Genomic DNA, 17144 nt, shown 5'->3' with positions numbered 1-17144 from the left:
TATTCTATACATTATACTAAAGAAGGACATTTCCAGGTTAAAACAGGCGCCTCTTAGATATTGTAATGTTAATGTAATATAATATATCAATGCACATAAATGTGTGATAGACACTTGTCTGGCGTGTGTAATGAAACAACAATATCTTGAGAATTCAGTGTACTGCAATTTTTGAAACTGATCCCTGTTCAACATGGCTGCCCAAAAGCACGTTGTTTTTGAAGTCTGTCTAGGCTCCATCTAGTTATTTCTCTGTTTTTTCCAGTGGGTCTTGTCCGCGTAAGTCACGCCCCCTAGTGGATTGGCGACCTTCGTTTCGTTTTGTCAACTCGCAGCGATTTTTTTGCGTGTTTTGTTGATTTTTTGTGTGTGTTTTGCTATTGTTGAATTTGCCAGCAACTCATCTCTCTCATCGTTCATGTCTGCCTGGACCACCATTACAACCTGGTGTATTGTATCTCCTTTTCCTCCGGTTGGTGTGACAAGTAACAAGGACGCGGGTATTGCTTATTGATAAACGTGTAGATCGCGTGTTTTTGCGATAAACCTAAAGCTCTAGAAGGAGAAAAAAAGTAGGCAGAAAAGATTCCCGCTCTGTGTCGAAAGTGCCAGCGGGCGTCCAGTAGGACGACGTTGGAGCAATGGCAGCCGCCTTTGTTCAAGGCGAGCAACTCCACTCTCCACATTGACTGAGTGGCTGAGTTCTTCCTCACACAATGCAACGTTTGGGGGACCACGGGCTTTTATAAACATTACAAAAGCAAAGCCCACGCTCGCTTGGACTCGTACGTGAGGGATTTGAAGCCATTCGTCTCAAATCGTGGGAACCTTCGAAGCCTTGGAAACGACGGAAGGCTTCCTTCCAAGCCAACGCGGAGGCGTAAGTGGCCGTTTCTCGCTTGGGTTCGTTGGGGGTAACGCGATCTGCCGCTCGGGTGCGTTTTGGGCATTAATGATGCACGTTGCCTGGGCTCGATTTCCCATAGTAGCGGAATTTGACAAGGAGTTCCCTTGTGGCCGCATGCTAAGCTAATGTTAGCTTCAAGGGAACGCTTTTTCCCCGCTGCGGAAGTTTTGCCGTCAACTAATCCGTAGTAACCGAAGTGATGCTTCGGCAGCGGGTCATCAAAAGCCCCCTTCTCGCAGCAGATGGGCTGTCTTACCCTTCTTCTGCGAGGACGCATCAACGCAAGCTTTATTTGCACGCTCGACGTGCATCCCAAAAATAGGATGTACATATAGTGTACTGAAAGAGAGTATTACACATTCCTTTTATTTGTACCATCTACTTGCATCAAAATCACAAATTGCAGCTTTTCAACGCTATTTTTCTTAAGTCTTCACCATGACTATACTATCAATTATTCTATTTGGAGTATCTGACACTTTGGGGGACAGTGGTCACTACTTTAATAGCTATTCAAAAGTTTATATTTATGACCCTTTATAGGGCCAGTGATTATTTTTGGACATTTGAAGATACTTCAATATTAGCAATTATTTTTATGAATCATTTCCTAATAATTTCTTATAATTGAACATATTGGGCAGCCCGGTGCGGGGAGTAGTTAGTGTGTTGGCCTCACAGCTCTGTAGTCCTGGGTTCAAATCCAGCTCATGTCCACCTGTGTCGAGTTTGCATGCCTGCGTGGGTTTCCTCTGGGTACTCCAGTTTCCTCCCACATTCCAAAGACATGCATGGTAGGCTGATTGGACACCGATTCAGGGTGTCTCTGGCCCGGAGACAGCTGGCATGGCACACCCCCCGCGACCCTAATGAGGATAAAGCGGTTTAAAAAAAATGAGATGAGATGTACATATTAGTACATTGTTATTAAAAACACATTCATAAAATAAAAACAAATCAAAATTACACAGGGTTAATGGCTCTAAGTTACGCTCTTAATTATGTATATATATTTTCATATTACTTAACTCATTGATGACGATTCATTTAACCTGGGAATTTTCAAAGTGCGTTTGGATTTGAAATGTATCTTGTGATACCAGTGCAAGCCTAAAGTCTGCATTGTGACCTGGGTTCCAGATGTAAACCCGAACGGCGTCTGAGCCCGCCGTGGCCATTGGCGTGATGGGGCTGGACTTTGACGTGAAGACCTTCTGTCACAACCTGCGGGCCACCAAGCCGCCCTACGAGTGTCCCGTGGATAGTTGCCGGAAGGTCTACAGGAGCTACAGCGGTATAGAGTACCACCTTTACCACTATGACCACGACAACCCGCCTCCCGTACAGGCCACGCCCCACAAAAAACGCAAGGGCAGGCCGCCTCGCGCGTCACTAGCCGGCTCAATGGACATGGACGACGGCAGTCAAGGGGGAGGGCAGGGGCACGGCGGCAACACACCCGGCAGCCCCGGGCACTCGGATCCCTCGCACTCCCCTGGCCGGGACACGATGACGTACGCCCAGGCGCAGCGCATGGTGGAGCTGGAGATCCAAGGACGCATTCACCGCATCAGCATCTTTGAGAACATCGACGTTGTGTCTGAGGAGGACAGCGATGCCGAGAACGGCCCGCCATCCATCACAGGCGTCCACTCTGGAGGCGTTTGTAACGGTAGCGATGGCGGAGGCGAAACGGGTGGGGTCAGTAAGGACAGATCTGACATGCCGTCTCCCAACGGAGGCAAAGCCACGCCCAAGTCGGGGAAGCATAAAAGCAAGGAGAAGAAGAAGGAAAGTTCATCTCATCACCACGGCGCTCAGTCGGGACCCGCCGTCAAACTTCCTGAGGCCGTCTTTCGAGAACTGGACCAAGAGAGGCCCGACGCACCTCCTCGTCCAACGTCCTATTACAGGTCAGATTCATATTTAAAGCCACCGCCATTTGCCTTTACCATGTGTGCTTGCTGTGTACTAATCTCCGTCCGATTTTCAGAGAATGGCAAAAATCACTCAACAACAAGGCAGAAATATCGTTTTAAAGCTGCCACATCCACTAATGTGAAATTTTGGCGACACAAAAGGCTGACGCTCAATGGCTGAGCTCGCTTACACCACAGGCTTTTATTTACCCCAACCAAAGGAATGGCTCATTAATATCAAATCAGCATTTAAGTCAAAGCGGCTCCTTTATTTGTCGTGCGCTCGCCGACCCCTCCTGTCGCACCAACACTCTCCGACGTAACGTTTCATGCATTTTTTCGCAGATATATCGACAAGTCTGTGGAGGAACTAGATGAAGAGGTGGAGTACGACATTGATGAGGAGGACTACATCTGGCTCGACATCATGAACGACAAGCGGCGGCTCGATGGTGTCACTCCCATTCCTCAGGAGGTCTTCGAGTACCTCATGGACAGGCTTGAAAAGGAGTCTTACTTTGAAAGCCATAACAAGGTATGATTATGAGCGTGGACAAGTGTAAGCTTACTCACCAACGACTTTTGTTCCCTAAGCTCGGTCAATTCTGTTTGATTGTCCAGAAATCCTAGCTGTAAATACATTTGAATATGCTACAACATGTATTTAAAAAAGGCATCACTCCGGTTTATACCAGGCGGACCCGAGCACCCTGATTGACGAGGACGCCGTTTGCTGCATCTGTAACGACGGAGAGTGCCAGAATAGCAACGTGATCCTTTTCTGCGACATGTGTAACCTGGCCGTCCACCAGGAGTGCTACGGAGTACCGTACATCCCGGAGGGCCAGTGGTTGTGTCGCCGCTGTCTGCAGTCACCCAGTCGGGCGGTGGACTGTGCCCTCTGTCCCAACAAGGGAGGAGCCTTCAAACAGACGGACGACGCGCGATGGGCTCACGTCGTGTGCGCCCTCTGGATACCGGAGGTGAGTTTCCACACTCCCCACACCAAGCAACGAGACATGATGCCAACAATGTTTTGTTATAGTTGTGTTTTTACCTGAGATTTTCTCCAGACCAAAGCTTACAGAGATCAAGACTTCTGTTAACTTATGGTGAGAGAGAAAAAATCCATTTTAAGATCAGATTTATACAGGGTGACACCCCAAAAAAATGTGTATTGGCAGACATGGGCAAGTGACAGCGACCTCGAGCAGGTAAACACTGCCATTTAGGCACTTGGTGAATTCAGAATGAAATCATTTTAAACAAATGAACATTTTTAATTGGCTACCAACAAAATGTGTTTCTTATTTGTTGGATTTTTTTTGAAATTTGTCATTGGTAGAATCTTAGTCACAAGACTTAAATATATTCGAAGGAATCCAGTGGTTTTTCTTGATTCAATAATTCACCTTCTGTGTCACTTTTTCTTAACTTGAATGCTCAAATTGGTATTGCATTTCATAAGGCTAGGTTGTACAGTTTCAAACAAACATTGAAATGGCCTTTGAATACTCATCCCTGATAATTTCAAGATGATGATAATTTTCTTAAATTATTTTCACTGCGTTAAATTGGTTTGTAATGTGTTAAAATAATTTAAAAAGTCTTGCCAGACACATTGTAGTAAAATCAACTCAGCTTCATGTATGTACATTAGGCTGTTACAGTGTTCAACAATCAGTGGGTGTTTGGAAATTTGCAAACAAAAGAAATGATAATAATACTATGAGGAAACTCGCACTGACATTGTAGAGTGACACCTGCTGTATGTGCAGGTGTGCTTCGCCAACACGGTCTTCCTGGAGCCTATCGACAGCATTGAACACATCCCCCCCGCCCGCTGGAAGCTGACCTGCTACATCTGTAAACAGCGGGGCTCCGGCGCTTGCATTCAATGTCACAAAGCCAACTGCTACACGGCCTTCCACGTCACGTGCGCGCAGCAGGCGGGTCTCTACATGAAAATGGAGCCCGTCCGAGAAACGGGCGCCAACGGGACTTCCTTCAGTGTCCGCAAGACGGCTTACTGCGACATCCACACGCCCCCCGGATCCGCCCGTCCCCTCGGAGGGGTGGGCGGCACCAGCGGCGCCTCGTCTCCGAGCGAAGGCGAACCAGAAGAGGACGACGAGCCCTCCGTCTGCCATGACGAAGACTCCCGGGGTTGGAGCTCGGAACGCTCCAAGCGTGCCAAGGCTAAGTCTAGGCTAAAGATGAAAAGAGCAAGGAAGATTTTGGCTGAAAGAAGAGCTGCCGCTCCGGTGGTCTCTGTACCGTGTATCCCCCCTCATAGGTAACCGTTACGCCGAACTGACTGCATGTCCCAAAGATTTACAAACAGGGTCCTGAATTGCAATAATACATTAATATATGACTCCTAATGCAAGGACACTCGAGTGTCCTTTTTAAGTATGTTATAATTAGTTTGATGAGGAAGTTAAGTACAAATATTTTTAAACATGTTTTCCTCTTCCTATCATTTAGCTTTTTAATAAACATAAATCTGATTTTTGGTCATTGACTAAGGTCATCAGTTTCAATTTGAGCATTGTGGCAAAAAAACTAATCGTGGGATTAATTGAATCCTTTCACATTAACTGTTGCTGAGCTTGTTACTAGCAGCCATTCAGTACATTTGAACTGAGAGAACTACGCTAGGGCTGGCAGTTAGTTCACCCCCCCCCCCCCCCCTTTGTTTTTTAAATCTTGGGATTGTAAAAGTCAGCCTGTGCGTTTTGGTTTTGCACAAATTAATGTAAAGGCAAAATTCACAACAGAATGTTGACCCATGCATTTCCTCGTTCATTCAAAGTGGCTATTTTTCAGTTTTCCCTCCTTGTACCGTTTTCATTTTAACATGGGATCAAAATGACACCTCAGAAGGAGTAGACAAGTGAACGCTGGAGTTCTATGAGACAAAAGTGCAGCAAACGGTCATGAATAATGTTTTCCTTAGCACTGTTTCCTGGGTCGTTTTTGATGCGTTTTCTGCATCCTCAGGCTCATCATCCGATAATTTGCCGTTTGTGCACTCATTTTGCTCTGTGCCCAGAGCTAAAACGCTGGTGGCCAAGCAAAACACATTCACCAATCACCATTATGAGGTACCATTTTCAACATTCTCTCAAAATGTATCCACCATTCCCCATTATGAGGTGCCATTTTCTCTTTTCAAAGATGGGAATTCGAGCCCATAGTTACTCCTGTATGTCCCATTTTAAGATTTCATTGCTTTCAAACCGGAGTAGGCTGAAGAGCAATTTACGAGGAAGAAAGGCATGGAATTTGAACTGTAAATCTTATTTAAGGGCTCAATAACCTGTTTTGAATTTTGCCATCCAGTTGCTGGCAGAGCATTAATTTATGCAAAAAGGACTGAAAAACTTAGTTTAATCATTTGCGGAGGTCCCGAACGCATTATTTGGTCATCACAACTGAACCGGATGGTCAACTCTTTGTTTGATTTGATTTAGGTTGAGCAAAATCACCAGCAACTTAACGGTGCCCAGGAAGAGCCAGTTCATGCAACGGCTTCACAGCTACTGGACCCTTAAGAGGCAAAGCCGCAACGGTGTCCCCCTGTTGCGCCGTCTTCAAACACACCTGCAGTCACAGCGACACATAGAGCCAGTGCCGCCGCAGCCTTCGACGCAGCTTCCTCTGGTATGTCGCGCCATTTTCCCCTGGCAAGTGTTTATTTATTTTTTTCCCCCAAACAACGGGCACTTTAGTATTTTACTTGGGACCCGTTTCATGTTCACATGTGGTTTTGCTCCCCCCAGAGAGAAGGCGAGGAGAAGCAAACAGTTTTGAAGGAGCAATTGAAGGCTTGGCAACGACTGAGACACGACTTGGAAAGAGCCAGGCTGCTGGTGGAACTCATCCGTAAGAGAGAAAAACTTAAAAGGGAGACGGTGAGACTGCACTGAGAGGGCATCACGACATGGGAAACAATGTGTTGTTTATTCTTTTTAGCTCAACATGTCTTTCTGTTTTCAGATTAAAATGCAGCAGATGGCCCTTGAAATGCAGCTGACGCCCCTCTTGGTACTCCTGAGGAGTACACTGGAGCAGTTACAGGAAAGAGACATTAACAACTTCTTTACGGAGCCCGTACCCCTTGCGGAGGTCTGTGAATATATTCATAAATGTACATACATTCGTTTTCTGTTAAGCCAATACTTGCAAAACTCCACAATATTTTATTTCAGTATCTTTTAAAACTGTTGATGCAATATATAGCATGAATACGATTTTTGTTGTTGTTGTAAATAATCGAGAGAGAAGAACCGCGCATTTGGTTTAAAACTCACTTGCCGACTGTGGCTGCAGGTCCCCGATTATCTCGACCACATCGACACTCCTATGGATTTCCAGACTATGTGGAACCTTTTGGAATCTCATCGATACCTGACCTTTGAGGCCTTCGAGGGGGACTTTGGTCTCATCGTCAACAACTGCCTCAAGTACAACGCTAAGGACACGGTGTTTTATCGGGCCGCCCTGCGCCTTCGAGAGATGGGCGGAGTCGTCATCCGGAGTGCCAGGCGCCAAGCGGACAGGATCGGCTTCGACTATGAGAGCGGCATGCACTTGCCTCGGGAGGCCAGTCCCGAGACCCGACGGGAGCACGAGAGGGAACGCCAACGGGAACGGGAGAGGGAACGGGAAAGAGAACGAGACTGGCCCTTATCGTCCAATGAAGAGGGTGAGCCGGCTGACTGCCGTTTGTAGTTGCTAGGAAGAAAAAAATGGAGTTGCCAATCACAATTGGAATTTTCCAAAACAATGTAAATTGTAATTGACTCCAGGTTGAAATCTTAATGGACCTGAACTTTATTTGACCATGTTTTGATATTCAGTAGTTGTTTCTGTCAACGCTTTTCATCTTGCTGTTAAGCAGCAAAAAGAACCGCTAAATGTAAAAATAAAAAAAAACCCTGGAAGATTAAAAAGGTACTTACAGCACATTAAGAAATTGATTGCACAATATAGGGGTCGAGAGATGACTACTCAACTATGGATTTAAGCCACTCCTTAAAAAATAAATATCTAAATTTACTGAGAATTGTCGCAAATGGGTCGAAACATTAAACTGTTGAATTTGAAAATTTAAGGATTTGGGTTGATAAACATGGAGCTGTTAAGTTTAGAGAGGGTTTCAGGTGCATACCAAGTTTTCTTGCCAAAGCTAAACTAGGCAACCTCTTTATGACAGAACCCGCAAATCCTTTCATCCCTGCTCTTTCTCCACAGAGCTCCTGGTGCCGGAAAACAGGCGGCGTCTGCCTCTGGAGGAGCAGCTGCTTTACGTACAGGCGCGTCTGGAGGAGGTTAGCTCGGGGAAGCACAGTATCGGCCAGTCTCGTCGTGCCAAAGCTCTTCGCAAGGAGCTCAGCATCATCAAAAGGAAGCTGGCGCACCAGCGAGAGGGTGGCTCAGGGGGCAGGGATACCCTCGGAGGCGGGGGAGGAGATCGGGGATCGCTTCCTCATCACACATCTGCGGGCCACCACGACGAAGGTGAAGAGAGCAGCAGTCAAGAGCTGGGAGGAAAAGGTCAGTTGTTCGTACAAATACTCATTGAACTGACTATACATAGACGCAATATTCTGTCAGCCTTGAAATGTCATTTGACTGGTGCTTTTGGGATATTCTTTTGCAAAATTGACTGGCATTTTGTCTAAGCGTTTTCTTATGTTTTCTGTACTACAACAGATATCAGCGTGTCGTCGTGTGCCTTGGCTCCAGAGGTTGGCAGACGGACATCTGTCCTCTTCTCCAAGAAGAATCCTAAAATGGCCGGACCTCCAAAAAGGCCCGGACGACCCCCTAAAAACCGTGACCCTGGCTATGCCACGGCAGGGGTTCTTCCCAGCCCCATAGGGCCCCCTCAGTTGCCAATGCTTTCGCCGAGCAGGCAGAGAAAGCGAGCCCGCAGCCCACATACCAGCTCCACTTCGGACACCGACAGTGACAATGACGACCTGCTGCCAGGTACTGCAAACACACGCAGTAAATTAATTGTACTCTGTTTTTTTGTGGGGTTTTTTATACTCCAACAGTCACATCAAACAGACTTGTGTATTTTTAATCGAATGCTAGATTATTTTCTAAATGTAAATTTAGTAATCTACTTTCAATATTAAAGTTATTACTTTAGCCCACCGAGCATAGATTTAAGAAAGGACTTGGATTTAATATTATACAAGGTAGTTTTTCTCGATCACATATTTTTGCACCCCAGTCTAACTCGGTTAATTTAGAGTATCTGCATAGGAATTAAGGGATTACAAAACTATTTATTGTTGTTTCTTTTCACAATATCCCTGGCCATCTCGATTGTCTTATTGTAATATTTCATACAGTGAAGATGAACAAGGCGCATAATTATAACATTTAAATAAACCGACAAAAATACAAGGTAGCAAAACAAAAATCCTCCTGTGTGTCCTCAGTTGACATGGGAATGTTTAATACCACATTCAATATTTGTACTATACTTTGAGGATCAGTACATCAGTTGTGTTAGAGTATTTCTACTGATCCTTGTTTCATTTAGTTTTATTTGTTTTTTTTGCCTGTCCAAACAATTTGTAAAGGCAACTTGTTGAATCAATCCTGTTTTTCTATTGACTCGGTCTTGTTTGCGCAGGTCTCCCGACTAACGGTTTTGACGGAGGCAACCAGCCTGTCACGGAGAGCTTCCGAGTGTACCGAAACGACACGCGTCTTCCGCGTTCGAGCTCAGACTCTGAGTCGACCACCAGCAGCAGCAGCAGCGCCGCCTCCGACCGGACGAGGTCAGCTGCTGTGTTGTATTGTGGGATCAAGAGAATTACGATTATATGGATTTATTATTTTTATTTATTTATTTATTTAATTTAAAAAAATGAGTCGACACATTTCAAATTGACAGAACAGAAAATGTAAACATATGGTAAAGTAGAGGTACCACTGTATTACTACCGTATTTTCTTCCTTATTAGCCGTGTCCGCTTATAAGCCCTATCCTTAAGATTGCCTTAAAATCATTGAAATTACAATTTAAAATGCCCCTTGATTCACAATTTTCACCTCCATATTCATGGTTTTAATAGGATTACAAATGTGTTACTTTGAAGGTAAAATCTTAAGAAAAATCATTATTATTATTTATTTTTGTCAAGTCTAATTTGTGCGCATACACGCTGTACCCTTGATCCATTTTTTTTCTTTTTTTTTGGTGAATAAGGCCTATATTCGAGAAAATGCATAATTCATTTAAAGGCAGCAACACTGAGTCTAATGCAGAAGTTGGAAGGGGCTCAGTCTTGCTACGTAATTTGTTGATTTTTGCATTTTTTTTTCTCCACTTCCATTTTTGTCGACAGCACGACACCCTCAAAGCAAGGCAGAGGGAAGGCGTCATTCTCGCGCTCAGCCTTCCAGGAAGACAGCAGCGAGGAGACGTCCGGCACGGAAAATGAGTCGTATACTGTGCCAGGCTCCCGGAGTGTTTCGCACCGTGAGTTAAAGCCTTCGAAGTGAAAGAACGGTGGAAAAGTGGATCTGTGTTGATCGTTCTCACCCTTTGGCCATCAGTGGTCCGCGGTCGGGCCAGGTCGGGATGCTGGATGACGTCGGACGATTACTCGTCGTTGGATGCGCTGGACTTGGTGTGGGCCAAGTGCAGAGGTTACCCGTCCTATCCTGCTCTGGTGAGTCGACGCAATGTTGCAATGCCCAGCCGTTATTCGTTTAACACGTTGACTGACACTTGTCTGCAGATCATTGACCCCAAAATGCCCAGGGAGGGGGTATTCCACCGAGGCGTCCCCATTCCTGTCCCCCCTTTGGATGTTCTTAAGCTCGGAGAGCAAATGACCCAGGAAGCCCGAGAACACCTCTTCCTGGTCCTCTTCTTTGATAACAAAAGAACCTGGTAAGTGTTTTGTCTATTTGTTGTCTCTTCTTATTCTGTTGTCATGATGATGTACTTTATACTACGAAGAAATTGGGTGGATGACGGTCTTTTTGAACCAGTTTTGGTCTATTGTGAATGGAAAGTTAATTAGCACGCTAATGCTGGAATCGCGTCGTATTTCAACAGTCAAACCACATCACCCCCATAAGGGGCTTTTCAGAGTGTGTGAACGCAAGCTGCGTGTGGCCCTGCTTTCATGGAAACGGAACAAATCATGAAAGAACATATCACAGAAATAGGCCAAGTGTTTTTTTGAATTAAGTCAAGGCGAGCAGGAGGGGGCGGAACATGAGAAGTTTGTTTCATCGCAAAGTCATTTAGTTACTTGTCACTAGTAGGTGATGTAACAATGTTGCAAAAATCACTCCAATATAATCATGTCATAACGGCAGTCTAAGCTTTTGTAAAAGGTGGGTCAGGGCCTCATGGCACTTGGCCTTCTACTCCACTGAATATTCGAATTTGAAGACTCTTAAGTATGGGATTATTAGCAAAATTACAGTAATTTAAAGAGTTCTGAAGCCCCAATGTTTGTGTCACAGGCTAGAAAGCAGTAACGATACTGGGCTTGGGCTAGTTACAACAACAAGCCTTAAGGATTGTGTTACAGCAAATTCTTTACTTCTCCTTCCTGGCTTAGCTTCTTTGGACGCTTGTAAAGAGGGTGACGCATTTCAAAGCTGGAATGATCAATTCTCAGCCAAGAGGATGCTAGTCGAACTGCTGAGGAAGCTACCGGAGAGGCAAAATGAGATTCTATGATAAAAAAAAATCATGTTAATTACCAGAATTGTAATGATTGATGGTGCTATTTTTTGCTTTAGAGGATTCCGCACTTGTTTGAATGTGAAATCAATCCCTTAAACACAAAAAAAGAAGAAAAACACTCAATGCTCAACCACTGGAAAAACAAGTTCAACGGCACCGGAGCTAAGTTGCCAATCCTCTTTTTTTTTGTGTACATGCAGGCAGTGGCTGCCACGCTCCAAGCTGGTGCCACTGGGCGTGGACCAGGAGCTGGACAAAGAGAAAATGCTGGAGGGCAGAAAGTCCAACATCCGGAAGTCGGTGCAGGTGGCCTACCATCGGGCCATGCAGCACCGCAGCAAAGTGCAGGGGGATCCCAGTAGCGAGACCTCTGACAGCGACTAAAAAGCCACTGCTGTGTCACAGTTGCCTAAAGCGCAGCTGTGTAATCATGGAATTCACACGCGTGGAAACAATCCACGAGGGCCAACTCATCATGTTGAATGAAATCCAAATTATAGTGAAGGTGGCAGAAGATGCAGAAGGCCTCACGTTGGGGCCAACCAAAACGTTTACGCAAACATCCGACCGACACGCTTCTTACGGCCCCAACAATGGCCCAGTTTCCACTAATTTATTATGTGTTCTGCTTCTTCAGACATTTGGCCGTGTTTTTTAAATTTTATTTGTCACTTGTAATCTCACTATGTCCCGTTTTTAAGATTTTTGTATTGTCGCACAGGTTGTTAGGTCAGTGACCAAAGTGAAGCGCACGATAGCATCACTCTCTTAGTCCCTGGTTAAGCGCTTTAGAACATTTATATGAATACAGATTGCATAAGAATAGAAGTTTAATAAAAAAAGAAACAAACTAAATGAAGGAAGCCTTTTTTTTCTCCTGCGCGTGTGGTCGATTGCACTTTTGTGAACTTGAATGCACCCATCCAGTTCAATACAATTACATGTCTATTGTTCCCAATGACAGGCAGTGATCTTCTGGTAAACTACTTTTATACTTGTGGCCATTTAATACCTTATTTTTTTCTTCCTGTGTAAAGCCCTGCTCTACCAAATGAAGGTGATTTGAGAACACAGCCAGTCAATACAGGATGTGACCTCGTTGGGCTTTCTGGTCTGACCGTGCGTGTCATACACGTATGTCCCCCGCAAAAGAAGCTTCAATTGCTGAATATGCAACTTCAGGCTGTGAGCTATTTTGATTAGTTCCAATGGTAATACATAGTTATAACCTTATGATGTGGTTGAAACTCTACTGGAAATTCAGGTTTATTTTAGTCTTGGAGGTTTGGCAACCCTTCCAGTTCAAACAAATTGGTCGTCTATCACCGATAATAGTGTTTGTTAGATCTGAAGTCAGGTGAAGAGGAAAATATTTTTCAGCTCACTGCAACCAACATGAGTGAAGAAGTGATTTGACAATTCAAGGTGTAACAAATACCTGCTCTAATTCTCACTTTAGCATTCGCTCATTACAGAAACATTTTCCTACTTCCTTATGTTTTTTTTCATAACCGGTAAATAATATTTTCATTATGAATCTTAAAAAAATATATAAAAAAACTTGAGCCACTTATCCATAGATCCCAGAATTTGCATTGATCTGTTTCAAGGTATCTTCAAATATATGTACATAAAACCCTGGAAGAAAACAAGTACATAGTACAATAAATCAGTACAAGTACAATAAATCACGGTGGCCCGGTGAATGTGTGGGTACAGCGTCGGCCTAACAGTGGGGTACTTAGGTTCAAATCCAGGTCAATCCACCTGTGTGGAGTTTGCATGTTCTCCCCCGGGCCTGCGTGGGTTTTCTCTAGGTACTCTGGTTTACCCACATTCCAAAGAGATGCATGGTAGGCTGATTGGACACTCTAAATTGCCCCTAGTTATGGGTGTGAGCGTAAATAATTGTTTGTCTCCTTGTGGCCATACATTAAATGTGATTGGTTAAAATACAGCTCTCAAGGTGTTAGGGGTTAAAAAATGTCATACTAAGGCAAGAAAAATCTAGGTAGTAATTACAACTATTGTTGTTATTGTCCACCTGTCACGTGGCTACCTTGAGAGGCGGAGTCAAATCCGCCCATTCTACGAAAGTGACTAGCCCACGCTTACACTCCTACTTTGAGCAGCACGTCATATCTCGGCTACTACGGACGTGCCGTCTTTTTCTCCCCACTGCCGGCCTACGATGAGTTCGGAAAGCGGGAGCGGCGTAAAGTGTTGGCGGCGTCGGGGAGCACTGGCCGTCGCCGTGGTGGTCGCAGTCATCGCGCACATGCCGCTCCCGACTGAACTCCTTCTCCAACCAAATGCGAGCCTTTCTTGCCAGGTGAGTGAGTCAATGTCGACTTCGACTTGTTGAGTAATACTTTGACGTTACTGCCTCGTGTATATTAAATTTGAAAAGTAGCTCGGGAGCTATCTGTTCCATGTCCTCTAGTGACTTCTGTTTTTTTCACGACATTTGAGGATCGATCATTAACAGGAATCCTGTCGTAAAGTACAACAAAATAAATTGCAATCTTTTTTTTAATCTAGACTCCTGTTTATATTAGCGTTGTACCGATGCCATACCGTATTTTTTTACGTGTTTTGGGGGGAAGGATGAAAAAGCACTCAAATGTTTATACCAATGAAAAGGTAAAGAAAATATAAAGAAAACCAAACATTTCATTTTCCACACAACATTACTGTTTCCTTGAAATGTACATCTTTACTCACCCACAATCGACAGTGACATTATAACAAAGTCTGCAATAACACATAATAAAATAAATAAAAATGAATCTGCAAAATTTAAGAAATTCACTTGAAAATACTATGAAGCAGATCTCTTGTTCAATGACACAACAGCCAAAAATCTAATACATTTTTTTCTTGTTTTCCTTTCTTCCAACTCAACTGAAGAAGTCCCAGATGAAGGGTCAGTCATGTTTTTGCTGTTTGTGTTTCTATTCTTCTTGTGATTTTGTTTTTGACTGATGACCTGTTGTTGAACTACAGCTCTAGAGACAAATGGGTGCCCAGTTAAAATGAGCCTTCGCCAATCCGAAAAGAACTGCATCACCATCCGTGTTTGGATCAAAGACGAAGGTAGAACGTGGCGGTAAAGTCTTATCTTTTCGAATTCTTAGAAATGTCATATCATTTCTTATGGGACAAACAATGCATCCCCACCAAAAACCCCATGACATTAAATCTTTGCACCTGTAATGACGTGTGTCCCCTTTCCAGACTTAAATCAGGCTCCAACCATTGGGATTGTGTCAGCAAGAAAAGAAATTCTCCTGCCTGTTATAAAATACAACAGAACAAAGAAAAAGGTTTGCAGGCTGACCTTTCTAGAGACATTTTCTGTGGGTGTCATGTCATATTTTTTTGGCGTATCTGATTGGTCGTTGCAGTGGCGCATGAAGAAGGGCACCAATGAAATCCGGGTGTGGTGTCACGACATCTCTGCACAACATGGGCCACGCGTCAACAACACGGAAACTTTGGTTGTTATATTGTGTTACTTTTTGAAAAAGTTTTGGTGTTTCAAAGCAACTGGGTTGACCTTGTTTTTGGTCTTCTTGCAGTGGGAGCTGATGTACGACTGCGTGGAAGTTGAGCCTCGGCATCCAGTCATCGTGTCTTACATTACTCAGTCGCAACGGTGTAGCACCACATCCCTGCATCCAAGTAAGCCGTCTCAGAAAGCGATAATGTTCAAGTGGCATTGACCGAGATAGACGTCAAATCTATTTGAACTTCAATTAGCGATTGACTTAAGAATGTGATTGGCAACAATGTGACTCTTCAGATGTGCCAAAAACTAAACCAGACTGACTAACTGCAGTGGGGACAGAACATTTTTCCCAACGTTGCTTTAAGCAAAATAAGTTTTATATCATCAACCAATTCAAAATCAAAAACATGGCAGAACGACATCTGCTCAGTTTTGTTCTGTAGAGTCCCATTTTTTTGGTTGACTTTCTCTATGCTCATTTCTCATGCCACAAAAACTATTCCTAGTATGTCAAACAGTTTCTTCCTTGTGAGAGGCAATCATTTACTGTGCTCAGTCAGTAAATGATTGTGTGAATGTGCAGATTTAAAAAAAAAAAAACAACAACGCTGTGCCAAAGTCCCTTTTGATCACTTCACGTGTCTTACTTAAATCTTTTTTTTATAGATGCTGTGCCCAGGTTTAACTTGTCTTTGGATCTGGCATCTAAATCCATCAACGTCACCGTCGAGTCTGACCAGAAAGTGCATGCCAGGTTGTGCTACAAACGGAGTGCACACCACTGCGTACAAGGCTCACATTCCAACATCATCACGGTAAGTGCCTGTTGGAACCCATAGAGTACCAAATTGGTAACTTTTTTTAATGATTTTTGTCTTTTTAGATTGATCCAACTCATTTGCATTCTGCTCTGCTCAAAATCCCGTATATGCTTCCGTGTGTCTGCGTACAAGTAAGTTCATTTTCCATTTCATTTCACGTTATTGCATGAATGCACTTTAGCACCACTCACCTTCATCTCTTGCGCCAAGATGCAACAAAACAAAAATATTAGAAAAATAATATTTGGTCTGTCTAAATTGTAGCAAATTATGAAAATATAACTGAATATGGACTGCACAAGAAGCTTGAGCTCAAACTACATTCTGTTGCACTTCTCAATTTTCACGAGTTGGAGTTTGTCACCTAAAGAGTTTGCTCAGGTCAAAATCTGAAAATGTTATTAAATGCAGTTTGTAGTGCATTTCTTTGGGTGTCAATTATTATTATTTTTTAAACAATGGTGCTTTGACAATGAGCTTTTCTCTCCTGTGTTGACAGGTCTACTACATCCACGAAGACCCCCCTCGAAAAACGGTGTGCCCTTTACAAGCACCCCCCCTGCTAGGTGAGTAAGTGGGAAAATGCTTTCACTTTGAATTCTTCAGCTGTCAATGTGGTCCACAGATGTCCAATCCACTCAGACTTTGAAAGGATGTCGATTGCCGTCAAAGGCACCCCATGAGTAAATGTTTGCTTATTCACAGAAGTGGAAGACGTGTGGTTGTCCTCCGAGTTGACTGTCTACGAGTCTAGTCTGACGTTGAGCACCGAGTGTCCCGCCCGATACTTTCCAATCTCTACTTCCCTCTGCTGGAGGATTCAGGAAAACCTCTGCATCCCCGTCGCCAACGCCACACTGCTGGCGCAACAACAAGGCCCAAACCTGGTACTCGCCGCACAAAAATAGATTGGTTCTGGACTATTTACAGCTCAATGATGATTAATGGTTGCTTTGTCCACCTTGCAGGTTTACAATACGTCTTTGGTGGACAAACACCCTCGCATGTGCGTCAAGGTGAGGAAATGTTGCAACCTCGGGTCATTGGGACGATTGGGATTGATATACCGTAGCTATTAATTAGAAATTTAGGTTTCCTAAATGTCCTTTGGACACCAAGTAGCACTTGGAAAAAGGAATGGTGTCCTCAAGGAGCACTTTAGTGAGCAAAGTTAAAATGCGTAAAAATGTAGTGAGTTGACTTAGTTTTTCTGACGTATTATCACAAGGAAATCTATTTAGTTTTATTA

General features: G+C 44.0%; 2 protein-coding genes across 2 annotated transcripts in view; both read left to right on the top strand.

The window, feature by feature from the left end:
* The first annotated feature begins 249 nt into the window (after nucleotides 1-249).
* Nucleotides 250-12418, top strand: brpf1 (bromodomain and PHD finger containing, 1). The gene is made up of 16 exons (XM_077724151.1): nucleotides 250-880; nucleotides 2048-2820; nucleotides 3172-3361; nucleotides 3522-3809; nucleotides 4605-5122; nucleotides 6303-6492; nucleotides 6612-6743; nucleotides 6829-6957; nucleotides 7162-7537; nucleotides 8086-8388; nucleotides 8548-8826; nucleotides 9485-9632; nucleotides 10203-10336; nucleotides 10414-10529; nucleotides 10599-10753; nucleotides 11764-12418. The coding sequence occupies exons 2-16, from the start codon at nucleotides 2093-2095 to the stop codon at nucleotides 11945-11947; spliced, it is 3870 nt and encodes a 1289-aa protein (XP_077580277.1). The 5' UTR covers nucleotides 250-880; nucleotides 2048-2092; the 3' UTR covers nucleotides 11948-12418.
* A 1254-nt stretch (nucleotides 12419-13672) lies between these two features.
* The window catches only part of LOC144193251 (interleukin-17 receptor E), a 7325-nt gene continuing 3853 nt past the window's right edge, over nucleotides 13673-17144 (top strand). Inside the window, exons 1-11 of the mRNA XM_077712057.1 lie at nucleotides 13673-13895; nucleotides 14474-14489; nucleotides 14570-14659; nucleotides 14801-14889; nucleotides 14971-15063; nucleotides 15145-15247; nucleotides 15741-15889; nucleotides 15958-16026; nucleotides 16395-16461; nucleotides 16601-16782; nucleotides 16864-16911. Coding sequence (XP_077568183.1) covers nucleotides 13755-13895; nucleotides 14474-14489; nucleotides 14570-14659; nucleotides 14801-14889; nucleotides 14971-15063; nucleotides 15145-15247; nucleotides 15741-15889; nucleotides 15958-16026; nucleotides 16395-16461; nucleotides 16601-16782; nucleotides 16864-16911 — 1047 coding nt within the window. The 5' untranslated portion in view covers nucleotides 13673-13754. The remainder of the gene's footprint in view (nucleotides 13896-14473; nucleotides 14490-14569; nucleotides 14660-14800; nucleotides 14890-14970; nucleotides 15064-15144; nucleotides 15248-15740; nucleotides 15890-15957; nucleotides 16027-16394; nucleotides 16462-16600; nucleotides 16783-16863; nucleotides 16912-17144) is intronic.

Source organism: Stigmatopora nigra, chromosome 1, assembly GCF_051989575.1.
Source record: "Stigmatopora nigra isolate UIUO_SnigA chromosome 1, RoL_Snig_1.1, whole genome shotgun sequence".
Taxonomy (NCBI): domain Eukaryota; kingdom Metazoa; phylum Chordata; class Actinopteri; order Syngnathiformes; family Syngnathidae; genus Stigmatopora; species Stigmatopora nigra.
This window is presented reverse-complemented; position numbering and strand designations above follow the sequence as displayed.